The sequence below is a fragment of the Charadrius vociferus genome, unplaced genomic scaffold (assembly GCF_000708025.1).
Source record: "Charadrius vociferus isolate BGI_N301 unplaced genomic scaffold, ASM70802v2 scaffold56, whole genome shotgun sequence".
NCBI lineage: Eukaryota > Metazoa > Chordata > Aves > Charadriiformes > Charadriidae > Charadrius > Charadrius vociferus.
Genome location: NW_009649057.1, coordinates 3,936,095 through 3,948,373, shown reverse-complemented (window position 1 = coordinate 3,948,373; position 12,279 = coordinate 3,936,095). Strand labels below are relative to the sequence as shown.

Genomic DNA, 12,279 nt, shown 5'->3' with positions numbered 1-12,279 from the left:
TGCTGAATACCTACTAAGATGACTCTGGATACATCCCCATCTTCTCCATAGCTCAAACAGTTTATTCCAGATGCATTATTTTAGTATCAAGAGGTACTATGAGAAACTGAAAGGTCATGGTGACAAATCCCAGCCAGTGCTAGCGACAGCTGAAGTGACATTGTGGTGGGAGCAAACTTGGAGATAACAAATGGACTGCACCACCATTATCAGCCTGTTGGCTTGCCGACCACCAACAGTCACCAGCAACCGCTATGCTATATAGCCCTGAAAAGTAAGGGAGGCCAAGAGATTGCTACTGGTGATGTTATGTCTCTGGTTCAGCTGTTTGGACTATGCTAAAGAAGAGTGGTAACAGGGCCCAGCTGTATGGAAAAGGTTCACAGAGCCTCCAAGGCTGATGGATGGACACAGGGAATTACGCAGGGAAAGCAGATAAAAAGGGACATTGCAACTTACCATCGGAGCAGTCCTCCCCCATGTAGCCATCATCACAGATGCACTGTCCGTCGATGCAGCGGCCCGCATTGTTGCAGTCGTTGGGGCAGGACCGTTCACGGCAGTCCTCCCCCATGAAGCCCTCATGGCACACGCAGCGCCCGTTGACGCAACGCCCGTGCTGGTGGCAGTCATTGGGGCAGGACAGCTCGCCACAGTCCTCCCCCGTGAAGCCATTGTCACACTCACAACGCCCCTCCACACAGCGCCCACGGTTGTGGCAGTCTTCAGGGCACCGCAGCTCCCCACAGTCCTCCCCTGTGTACCCCTCGTCACACACACACTGCCCATTGGCACAGAGTCCATGGTTGTTGCAGTCATTGGGGCACCGCAGCTCACCACAGTCGTCCCCGATGAATCCCTCGAAGCACACACACTGCCCGTTGACACAGAGCCCACGGCTCCTGCAGTCACTGGGGCACCGCAGCTCCCCGCAGTCCTCCCCAATGAATCCTTCGTTGCACACGCACCGCCCATTGACGCAGCGCCCGCGGTTGTGACAGTCGTTGGGGCACCGCAGCTCCCCACAGTCCTCCCCCAGGTACCCCTCGTGGCAGACGCAGCGCCCACCCACGCAGCGCCCACGGTTGTGGCAGTCCTGCGGGCACCTCTTCTCGCTGCAGTCATCCCCCACGAAGCCCTCGTAGCAGACGCACAGCCCGTTCTCGCAGCGCCCGTTGCCATTGCAGTTGTTGGGGCAGGTCAGCTCCCCGCAGTCCTCCCCGGTGAAGCCCTCCTCGCAGAAGCAGGTCCCGTTGACGCAGCGCCCGCGGTCAAAGCAGTCGTTGGGGCAGATGAGCTCGCTGCAGTCCTCGCCGGTGTAGCCCTCATCGCAGACGCACTCATTGTCCACACAGCGGCCACGGTTGTGGCAGTTGTTGGGGCAGAGGGGCTCACTGCAGTCCTCGCCGGTGAAGCCCTCGTGGCACACGCACTGCCCGCTCACGCACCTCCCGTGCACGCTGCACCCCTGGGAGCAGAGCTCTTCGCTGCAGTCCGTGCCTGTGTACCCCTCAAAGCAGACGCAAACCCCGTCCACGCACTTGCCTTGGTCGTTACAGTCGGACGGGCAGGTGGCCTGGCTGCAGTCCTCGCCGGCGAAGCCTTCGGTGCAGATGCACTTGCCCTGGACACAGAGGCCGCGGTTGAAGCAGTTGCGTGGGCAGTCCGGTTCAGAGCAGTTGGGGCCTTTCCAGCCAGGCTCGCAAACGCAGCCGCAGATCTCGACGCTGTAGTTGCCGTGTCCGCTGCAATAGGGTGTTGTGTCCAGGCGACCTGTACCAACGATCCAGAAAACCCGTTAGTCCCCTTGGCTCTGGGATGCACGAGGCCAGTGTGGCACAGACGACCTAAAAGGGGTCTGATTTTCCCAGCTCCCTACAGGACAGAATTTCCAGAATCAGCAAAGCTTTTAAAAGAGAATACCTCCTTCTTTCTCCAGTGAGACTGAGTTTACCAGGAATGCTTTAATTCGCACTAGTGCCAGGGAAGAGCCCCTGCCAACTACTTGGTCAATGAGCATGCTGGATTCCTCTGCCCTTCGCAAAATCCCTCTTCCACTGACTGAGCAGCTTTCCTGGCTGCTTCATTAGGGCATGCACCATGAAGCATTATTCACCAGTTCACTCCAGAACATAAAAAGCCAGGCAGCATGCTGTATCATCCACTGTGAGACTGGCTCTGCGCTCCGAGGGACAGATTACTACTGAGAAGACCTGTGTTTTCTCTCTTGTATGACCAATCTCTTACCCCAGTTTAAAAAACACCCAGAAGGATACCTTTTTCCCCCTTCTCTAACTGTTTGTGCTTGTCTATTGCCTTATGTCCTGCTGTATTTTTATTTTTATATCTATTAAGAAAAACTTGGAAACGAAAATGGCTGCATTGGCAGCTAACTCAAGGGGACAAAATGTGGAGCCAAGAGCTTGGACTGTATGAGTTTTAATCTTAACTCTGACGCAGGTTGTCACCATGCCCAAGTGCCGTACATGCTCAGTGCCACAGCTACAAAGTGGCCCAGGCAGAGTTCTGACCCACAGATTCATAAAAATGCAAAACTGTGAATGAATGTCTCTCGCGAGCTAGCCAAATATGTTCCCAGTCTTGATTATGTTTCAAATTTAACAAGTTGACTTTTGCTCACTCTTGAAACAGGTTTGAGTATCTACTCTAAACAAGATCTACAGCCAGCACAAGAATTTCCCCAAGAGCAGCTCCCCGGTCTGCCTTACCTTCTACCGCCTGGGAATTAGGACAGCATCCAGCCCCGCTGGCACACTGCTCCCGGAGGGAGGATACCAGCCCCTCCAGCTCCTCTAGTCTGCTCAGCAGATCCTTAATGTCTGGGGCAGCCGCGCAGCCACAAGCCCGACGGGGAATGTTAATACGGTGTGTGAAGACAATCTGGTTTCCCTCATTCACTGTGTGCTCCTCGTAATTCTTGATGGGCTCAATTTCCGCCTTCAGGTCTGCATCACCGCTCGCTGTATCCAGGTCCACAGAGCAAAGGGAGCCAACAGGCAACTTGATGTTGTAGACATGGTTAAAAACCACAGGCTGATTATCCTCTGGCAAGGTCACGTTTAGCCCCGTCTCCCGCTTCTGCCGGATAATTCGCTTGATGAGTCCACCATTGACATGCTGGTACAGCAAAGCTAAGATCGCACAGGCCAAGACCTGGGTGGGGAGTCCCATTGCAGCGTTCAGTTCCTTTTCAAAGCTGATGGAGTCTTATGTATGTTTGGCCTCTGTAGTCTGGAGCAGAAATGGGAGAGCCAGTTCAAACCACGTTGGATATCCTTTCCTTTCCTGGCACGCTTGTTCCCTAAAAGAAGAAGGAGCAGCGTAAGGGATGAACCGCAGCTATACCACCCAACAAAAAGCCTACGACACTGAATGCGTGCTGGCATCCTTAAAGAACATGGCTGGGGTGCTACTCAATGTACAATCTCACTTCACCCAAGCTGCTGAGCTTGGTTTTATATGTATCAACTGTGCATTACCTTGTTTTCCAGGATCTCAGCGTGCTTGTGAACAAAACGTCACAAGACATGAATCCTGAAGGAAGCCACACTCCAAGTATAGCGGAGTAGGGAAGGTTTAACTGCCTCAAGCAGAAGACCAGGGCAAAGAAGCCTGCTGAGTCTCACCTCAACGTTACTTTTAGACAGAGGGAGGCAAAATAGATATATATATTCTGTTACGATTGAACTAATGTTAAAAGTCTGTATTTCCTTCACCCGTTAGTCCACTGCTTGAAGGCAACTGAAGGCTGGATCATGTAAAAAACTCGAGATGTTGTCAAAAGTTGTATCAACACTACTAGGCTTATTTCAGCCCTTTTCCATACGCTTTAAATTCCTCCAATTGCTTGGGAATCTGAACTCCAGGGCTCGTAGCCCAGTAGTAAGTTTCACTATACCGATTATTTGTCCACAGCATGAAGATAAACTGAGCTCTCTGGAGAGTGCTGCAGGCTGAAGGTTCTGGTGTTAGTGCTTGTATCATAGCTACCAATATCTCAGCATAGAAGCAGTGAGACACAATAGAAGATGAGACTCCAACAAGGCAGACGCGCTGTAAGAAACAGCAATAGAAGTACACGTGCACACACACACACACACACACACAAAAAAGGGAGAGGAAGAGAAAGAAATCCTTTGATCATCTAAGTCCTTCAAGAAAGAGAGAAGGCATCAATACAGCTTTAAAAACATCCTTTTAGCAACCAATACACCTTTTCACTAGGCCTCATTTCCCACTGTCTGATCTTTCATCAGCTACAATACAATAGCTCGCTTATGGTTACAAGCACCCGGCTGGCCTCTACCAGCTCTTCCAGAAATTCATTCTTTTCAACTAGCGTCAACATTGCCTCTTCCTCCTCAGTCTGTACCTGTTCCTTGCAAGTGATATGAGCTAGGGGAGCTGAAAGACATCTATAGAGACTTCCATACTTCCTTTAGTACACAGAGTGAGAACCAAAAGCAGCTAATGGACTGGCTAAACAAGCTCACCTAATAAATGTCATCTTAGCATTTGTTTTTCTTTCTACTCCCAGAAAACCTCGGTTAAGCAGTTAGGTCAGTGACTATCACTTCGCTAGTTGTAAACCAGTGAAACGCCTGTAATGGAGGAAACAGCAATTTGTTCTCTAAACACCACTGTTTTGATGGTAGTTCATTTGGCAGATGAGAGACTAGCTTCTTCCCCCCTTCTGCGTCCCCCAAAGCATAGAGATCATTTTTTTTCCCATGCTATCCCAGCTGCTTTTGTGAAAGAATGACAATAATACATGAGACAGTTTACTGAAGTTAATTTTTTTGTAGACAACGATGAGCTCGCAAAGAGTGAACTTCACCCCTTTTTATTGGGGAATAAATCAGAAGTAAACAAGCAGCAGTGGAGGCTTTTTTTCTTGTGGCGGCAAAGCATTCAGCTTTAAGCCATTTCTAACACTTACCCCATTTGTCCAAATATGTCTGCAACCCCTGTCTGCACCAGAAGAGATCACAAGGTAGCTAATAAGGAATAACACAGACAGACACGGTCCTGGTCTCATGATCTCAGGCCAATCCCTAAATCAGGTTGCCAGTTCATGAAACATGTTCAGGAGAGTATTTGAAGTGGGATTTTAGTCTCAAGCACTCCCACTTGGCATCTGCAAATTGCTTTCCACGCAGTGAGATTCCACACTTTTTGCCCTGAGACAAGGTCATATCACTAAGATTGGTGCCTAATCCTCAAGTAGTTAGCTAAGGGACAGGCTGCTTGATAGATGCATCACCAATGGAAAATGGAACAAACTGGAAGCAGCTCTGCATCTAATTCTCACTGAATTTCAGGGAACATCAAGCACCCATTTCCTCATGGCTTTTGTAAATCCCAACCTACGAGAATACGGGCCCTGCCCAAACCAAGAAAATCGATTGTAGTTTTTTCTGCTGACATGAGTTTACATATCATTTTATGATGGTACAAACTGTGATATTTTTTAATATGCTTGGAAAATGAAAATCTGGCTTCTGACAAGAGCCACTGTCACTGTTAACTTCACAACTGATGAAAGCCACATGAACACTTTACTTTTACTGGATACTCATTGCATTAGAGTCAGCCAAACCTCTCAGCCTACAGATGATACTGGAAAACTTAATGTATCTTGGCTGACATCCTTTTCAAGTTTATGAAGAAGCACTGTGGTGGTCTAGAAGCAGCATTCCTCAGTGTCTGATCTGTGACCTGTGTTTTGACACACGGTGTGATACCTGAGCTAATTCAGATCAGGTGTTTCTCATCTGATCTGCCAAGGACCCAGCATGATCAGCTGAGTTTCACTCCTAGATCCGAGATCTACAGAACAAGACACCTTCATACAATTATTTATACATCAGTCATATTTTTGGCTGGAAGAACAAAGATGACATCCTCCCTCCAATTCCTGTTCCTCAAACATATCTAAACAACAGCTCAGACCACAATGGACCACCCAGGAGAAGGCCGTTCTAGAGAGAAATGGAAGCCACGGCAACTGTCAGGCTCTGTTGTTCCTTCATTTTTTCCCTTCTTCTTCCCTTCAGAACAGGTCATGTAGATTGTATTTTAAACCTGCCTCTTGGAGGCATCTTTTATATATTTTCTTTACAGACATCAGCTGCTGCATTATTTACAGGCACCTAAAAGTCTTGCAGCAAGAATTTGCAAAAGAAAATGGCTCTTCTCATCACAAGTTTGGCCCTGTTCTAATGTATATAAAAGGAACTGTGTGTTGTTCGTAGCCTATCTCTCAGATACATCCAGAGGCTTGTATGACCAAGAATGCGTCCGTTTTTGACAAGCAGTTTGTCTAATACAGAGTATTACTCACCCTAATGAACTGTGCCCTTCATGGTTTCTTGCCGTCCTAACACAACTGCTTAAAAAATCTTGGCAATGATTATGCGATTGGTCTGCAAAATATTCTCTTGTCATGCAGAACAATAATGTCCAGAGCTCGTGTTCTCCCAGGCTGAGCACTGGCATCTTCCCACAGCCATCCCCATTGGGCAAGAGTTATCAAGAGTTATCTTTCACTCCTCTCCTGTTCCCTTAGGCACAACCACAATGTAAATAACAACAAGAGGTACTGTGGCCTCTCACACATGTCTTAAATTTCCTTGATCAGGAGTGACTTCCTGCAGGTCTGGATTTTGCAGTCATGTCACTTAATGAGTTGCGTACTGGGACCATATAAAAAATAGATCCAACGGTGTACCTCTGAGTCACCTGAGGCCTGCACACCTTTGCTTCCAAGAAGACTGAGGCCCATCCGAGTACGGCTTGTGCGGGTACAGGCTGAGCGATGAACCTTTGGAAGACTAACACTGGATGCACCAGCTATTATCGCAAGAGTGTTGTTGCGGAGTTTGCTTTTTGGTTTTTGTTTTTTTCCCAATTGTTCAAGATCTTCTTTAGAGCACATAAACTTAACAAGTGATATATCTGAAATTACTGGTCTAGGTGCCGAGGACAGAGATGTCAGTCTCTCTCTAATAAATGTGCTGTCCGCATCACTGCAACATGGGAACAGAGCGTTTGGCAACGGCTCAGCCACTGTGGCAGTAGAGGTGATGAAAGTTTGGAATCTCTGCAAGGAGAGCTGGGTTCAGGTTCAAGTCAGAAGAGTATGAAGATAATACACATTTTTTCACCCCAGCCACAGGCTAAAGTTGCTGCCTCCTCTCTACTCCTTGGTCTTGGCTGGCTCAGAGCACGTTCCTGTTCACTTTAGAGTTTTGTTGGCCTATTAAAAAAAATAGAGACTATGAATTGAGAAGCTAATCGTGGCATCCATGTGGTACCAGCTGATGCAGAAACAAATTCGGGGAAAAAAATTTTCCTTCTCTTATATAAATACTAACCGTAAAAGTTAGATGTTATCCAAAGAGAAAAAAAAAAAGAACATTTCTAGAAAAACACTCCTTAAAAACCTGATCACTAGCTAGTAATGCTCTAATATATGTGGTGGAAGTAAGATGGACTATCAATAGCATAAAGGAAAGGAATAATTTTCCTTTCCACTGCAGCACTTTCACCTGAGGATGTGAAAGCACGTCCTAGTCTGGCTGTCAAATGCTGAAAAAATGTTAGGGTTTTTGTGATTATTTTTTTTTATATATATAAAATATATATATATATATACACACCCTTCCCTGACATCAATATTTTTTCAGCACCTTTCCATTTAATTAGAAATTTGTTTCTTAATAGGAAATTTTCAATCAATCTTGAAAAAACCACAGGAATCCTGATTCCTGGGGAATACCAAGCAAAAGTAATGTATGAATATTTTCCTTCCCCAAAGACGTATTTGCTGGAAACCTGCAGGTGTGAGAAACTAAATGAACATTTGCATAGTTTAAAGTTCTAGCGCACCAGTCTATTCTCTCTTGCAAATTCAGGAGTGGCAGGGTTGGGAGATGATTTGTGGGTATGTGGAGCGATAAATATGCAAATGAGAACCCTATGCGATTTTAATCAAAACAGATTGCAGCAATGAAGAAATGGAGGTGTTAAAAAGTATCTCAGCTGTCCTTCTGAAAGGAGGCAGAAGGCTGATTAGATTTGCTGACTTGGAAATTAGAATTAAAGGTAGGAAAATAAAAAAGAGAGGAAAAAAAAAGGAGACTATTCCTCTCTAAACATAATTCCAACATTACAGCAGGAGGGGATCAAATATTGTCAGCATATACTGGATTCAAGCACATCTTGTTAAAATCTGCATAAACGTAGCAATAGGCTGGATTCTGACAGAGAGGAGGACTCAGCTGGAGAAGAGCCAGAGCCCTCTGCAGAAAACACAAAATGGTGCAGTTTGAGGTTTGTTAATTGCTAACCCCAAGATAGTTTTCTGTGATCTGTTAAGTGAAGAAACTTGATGTTTCAAGAACTTCCACCGAGGCGTGATCTGGCCAGCTGTTCCCTCAAGCGTGGGGTAACCAGCAGTGCACATGTGTAGACACCGGCAGCATGATATCATGGTGCTCTTCGCTTTATCTATTGCCACACAGAAAAAGAGAACCACGTTAGGAATTTGATCTGACCTGGAATACTCCCTCTTTGCAGACACGGGGAATCTGTGCATTTTCTACGATGAATACAAGCATTGCTGTTACAGAGGATTAATAAATTGAAACTGTCTGCCAGAACGCATTTTTACAAGGCAAGGCTTCAAAAGCCACAACCTTTTAAAGAAAAAGTGCTAATGTAGCTCTGCCAAGAGCATGTGACTCTGGAGGCTCCAGGCATCTTCGCAAATACAAATGGATTAAGTCTGATGTAAATTGAAATGTTCTCAAAGAGAGACTGGGGGCGGGGGGGGAGGCTAAAACTTTGGAAATAGCAGGCCAGAACATGAACAATTGTGACTTCATCATCTTTCACTGCCGTTTCCATACATTTGTAACTACAGAAAATCATTTTCTTTCCATTCCCAATTCCAACAGGGCAAAGGAATCAGCAGGGATACTCAGTGTAGGTCAAACTACGCTAAATCACAGCGGAGAGCAGAAATTCATAACAGCCCTAACCCATCAGTACTGAATCTTTCCAGCAGAAATTATCAAAGCCAACTTGTTGCTTTGGTTTTTTTCTTCTGTATTTACATTGTACTCATTCTAAGGAAAAGAATTTTAAAGCAGCCAAATTTAGAGCAATTCAGAAAATCCATTGTGTTCCCCAAGGCTTACAGAGAACGTGTGTGCAAAGAGATGTTGCAATTGTTTCTGCACCAATTAGACACCACAGATATGAATAGGTCCTTGGGATAAGAAGCTCCAAAGGGAAATACTCATAATTAAGAAATTTTCTTCAAAGTCTTAAATCAACTGCATGAATAAAGGAAAAGAGGATCATAACTATCAAAGAAGGAAGAAAGAAGCTGATACCCTCATTCTGAAGAGTTCTAACAGACAAAATGCAGTGCGATAAGCTGGAATCCATCCAGTTTCCAAGTTGCACTGTGAAGACGTACCTCTAATTTATATTCTAACAACTTCACTTCTACCTCCACGGCCAGTTCACAAAGAAAAAATGTCCGGCATATACCCTACAGTTTTCTATACAAGATATCCCACATCTGGAAAAGCCGCATACAACGATGGATCCCGACTCAGTGACACCCCACCTTCCGTAAATAACAAAAGGCGAAGGCACTGATGTGAAAGCCTTTGCCACCATCACCCTGCTCCAGATTTGCAGACTTAACCTACACCTGGAGGTTAAAAGGGAAGAAAAGCGTCAACCAAAGAGATGTTGCTGCCTGTGGATGCCCAGCAACAGCGAAGAAGAAGGAGAAAGCACTCTCTGGAACAACTCCAGGGACAAAGAGGCAGAGAGGAAACAACTGGGAAAGAAGTTTTAAAACACATTTTTTTAACTAGAGAAGCATGAAGTCTAAAGATACAAGGTGGTACAGGGACTAAAATCCACTTTCAGTTACCGAAGCGATTCAGTGGTGTCCACAGCCCCAGAACAAGGGCCCCAGGGCACCCGTGGGTGCTGTAGGTGTGGCAGAAAGCCTTTTCTCCAAAAGATTTTGTAATTATAGTGGACAAACAAAGTGTCATTCCTCAACTTCAAATACGGAAGACTGAGACAGAGAGGCTGGCACTGAGACGTCCGAGCTCCTAGAAGTCTCTGCATTTAGGCCGAAGTATTTCGCCCACTGCCAGACTGACGCAGCGGACCCAGCTCTGCCGAGTCCCGTCACCGCAGCTCAAACACACGCACCTCCCAGAAAGCGTTTATAGCACCAGACCCTAATACCATACTTTCCTTTTCATAAGTCTGCCTTTATGACTTAAATCCTTTCTATTTAAGGGCAAACTGGCAGTTTGTGTTTGATAGGGGTAAATGTCCACCACTCTGAGCTCTGGACGCGCCCTGAAGCCACCCGTGTTTCACCTGGTGCTGGCGCCGCGCATTTAAGAGCAGCCCCCTGCATGGGGCTGAGAACCCTTAGATATAAGGGCGCTTCGAAGGCAGAGATGGGAACCGATTTGCACAGTTAATTCAAGATTGATTTCTGAGCTCTCACAGATTAGAGGTTTCATGTGCAGAATGCACCCGTCGTACAGCGAGGGCCTTGCCCGTGCCACTGGAATTACTAATAAAAACCAAACAAATTTTAAATTACCATAAATGAAGCCTACAGTAGATCCTGGCGATCACTGGAATTGCGACGAGATTTATACCTCAGATTGTTTCAAAGAAGAGCAATTAAAAGAAATACACAGATATTTTTTTCCCCATCCAGCCCCTGAGGTCCTGCATTAAACATCACTCAGCTAAGTGTCAGCTCTTCACTCCAGTTAATTTTTCATCTTTGGCTTCAGCTCTTAGGTGACATTTCTACTTTGAGGACACTGTATAGCTTCTGGTTCACAGATCCTACTGTACGTCATCTTTAAATAAAACCATTTGGATTCATTTTGGCCTCCGCCCATTCTACCTTGGCTGAAAAGCAGCATATAGAGAGGGCTTTGCAAAGGCTGTTTTGGAAGGAATTTTAATTAATTGCTTTGTGTACAATTTAGAATTTAGCAAAGGCTCATATTTCAAAGCCATCAGCATGACAGTGCCACAAAAGGGGAAGGAAAAATAACCCGCTGAAGCCAACATCCATAAAAATGTGAAAGAGCTATGGCAAATTCTGAATGATAAGCATAAAAGAAGCCCCGTGAGAGACTTAACCTTCTGTCGTACAGTGACTATTTTGAGTTAAATTAGCATGATTATTCCATTATAAACTACTTTGTTTCAAAAGTTTTGTACTCTTAGCCATGGAAAATCTCTCTAGGCCTATCCCTGTGCAGAATCTCAGAGAGAGAACAGACCTTTCCAAACTAAACAGCGAGTTTGGCTGTTTTTCAAAGCAGAGCAAAAGTTCAGAGATCAGAGGTGGTCTTCTTCCAGTATCAGTAACACCTTTGATCAATCAGGTACTAAATATAATGAGAAAGTCTCATGAATTAAATGAAAAGCTAAGTCAGCTGGCAGAGATACAGATGGGAGAAGACAACTGCTGAAAACATGCAATAATTAAACAGAAGTGAAAAACACATTACGTGCAGAGGTGCCTGCAATAACAGGATATTGAACTCGGCAACCAAGAGGTGCCTTCTAGTTTCATAGTCCTTACGACTTTTTTGATTTACATTTCTTAGGAATTACCTGGCTGATGATGAGAAAAGCAAAGAAATTCTGTCTGAACGTACAACTGCTGCTATTGCTGTTCCATCAAGAGCAAAGGAGCAAGAACTCCGAGGAGAGCCAGGCGTGTGGAAACGGCACTGGGCTGGGACTTGAGATCTGAGATCATTCCTAATTTCTGGCATGAGTTTAGCCAAGTCAATTATCATCCTAGTTTCTAATAAGTCTATGGGAGATTTGCACTCTAAACAAAGTGCAAATAACTGCACTAAATTACTTAATTCTTTTCACATCTCCAGTTGTTCCTCTAGAGAGAGTCTTCAGTTTACCCCCTATGAAAAGACTTTCCTTGTTCTCAACTTTCCCGCCTAAGTTCTATGATCTTCATGCTAGAGGTTGGCTCTTAATGCTTTTATATGCTGCCTCTATTAGAGGAAGCCCCCAGTGTGTTAAACAATAGTAGCTACAGTTCTTAGTAAGTTTTAATCACAGTCACCTTCTAAATAGGCCACAGCAGACAAGACTGATGGTGAAAAGGGCAAACGAGACGCCTTTGGAAATCATACAAACCAGCTAGAGCGGAGCTGCTCT

General features: G+C 45.4%; 1 protein-coding gene across 1 annotated transcript in view; it reads right to left on the bottom strand.

The window, feature by feature from the left end:
• Positions 1-3,192, bottom strand: part of TNC (tenascin C) — a 48,872-nt gene extending 45,680 nt beyond the window's left edge. The window contains exons 1-2 of the mRNA XM_009888047.1: positions 2,730-3,192; positions 460-1,773 (exon numbers count right to left, since the gene is read on the bottom strand). Coding sequence (XP_009886349.1) covers positions 460-1,773; positions 2,730-3,192 — 1,777 coding nt within the window. The remainder of the gene's footprint in view (positions 1-459; positions 1,774-2,729) is intronic.
• Between the last annotated feature and the right edge of the window lie 9,087 nt (positions 3,193-12,279).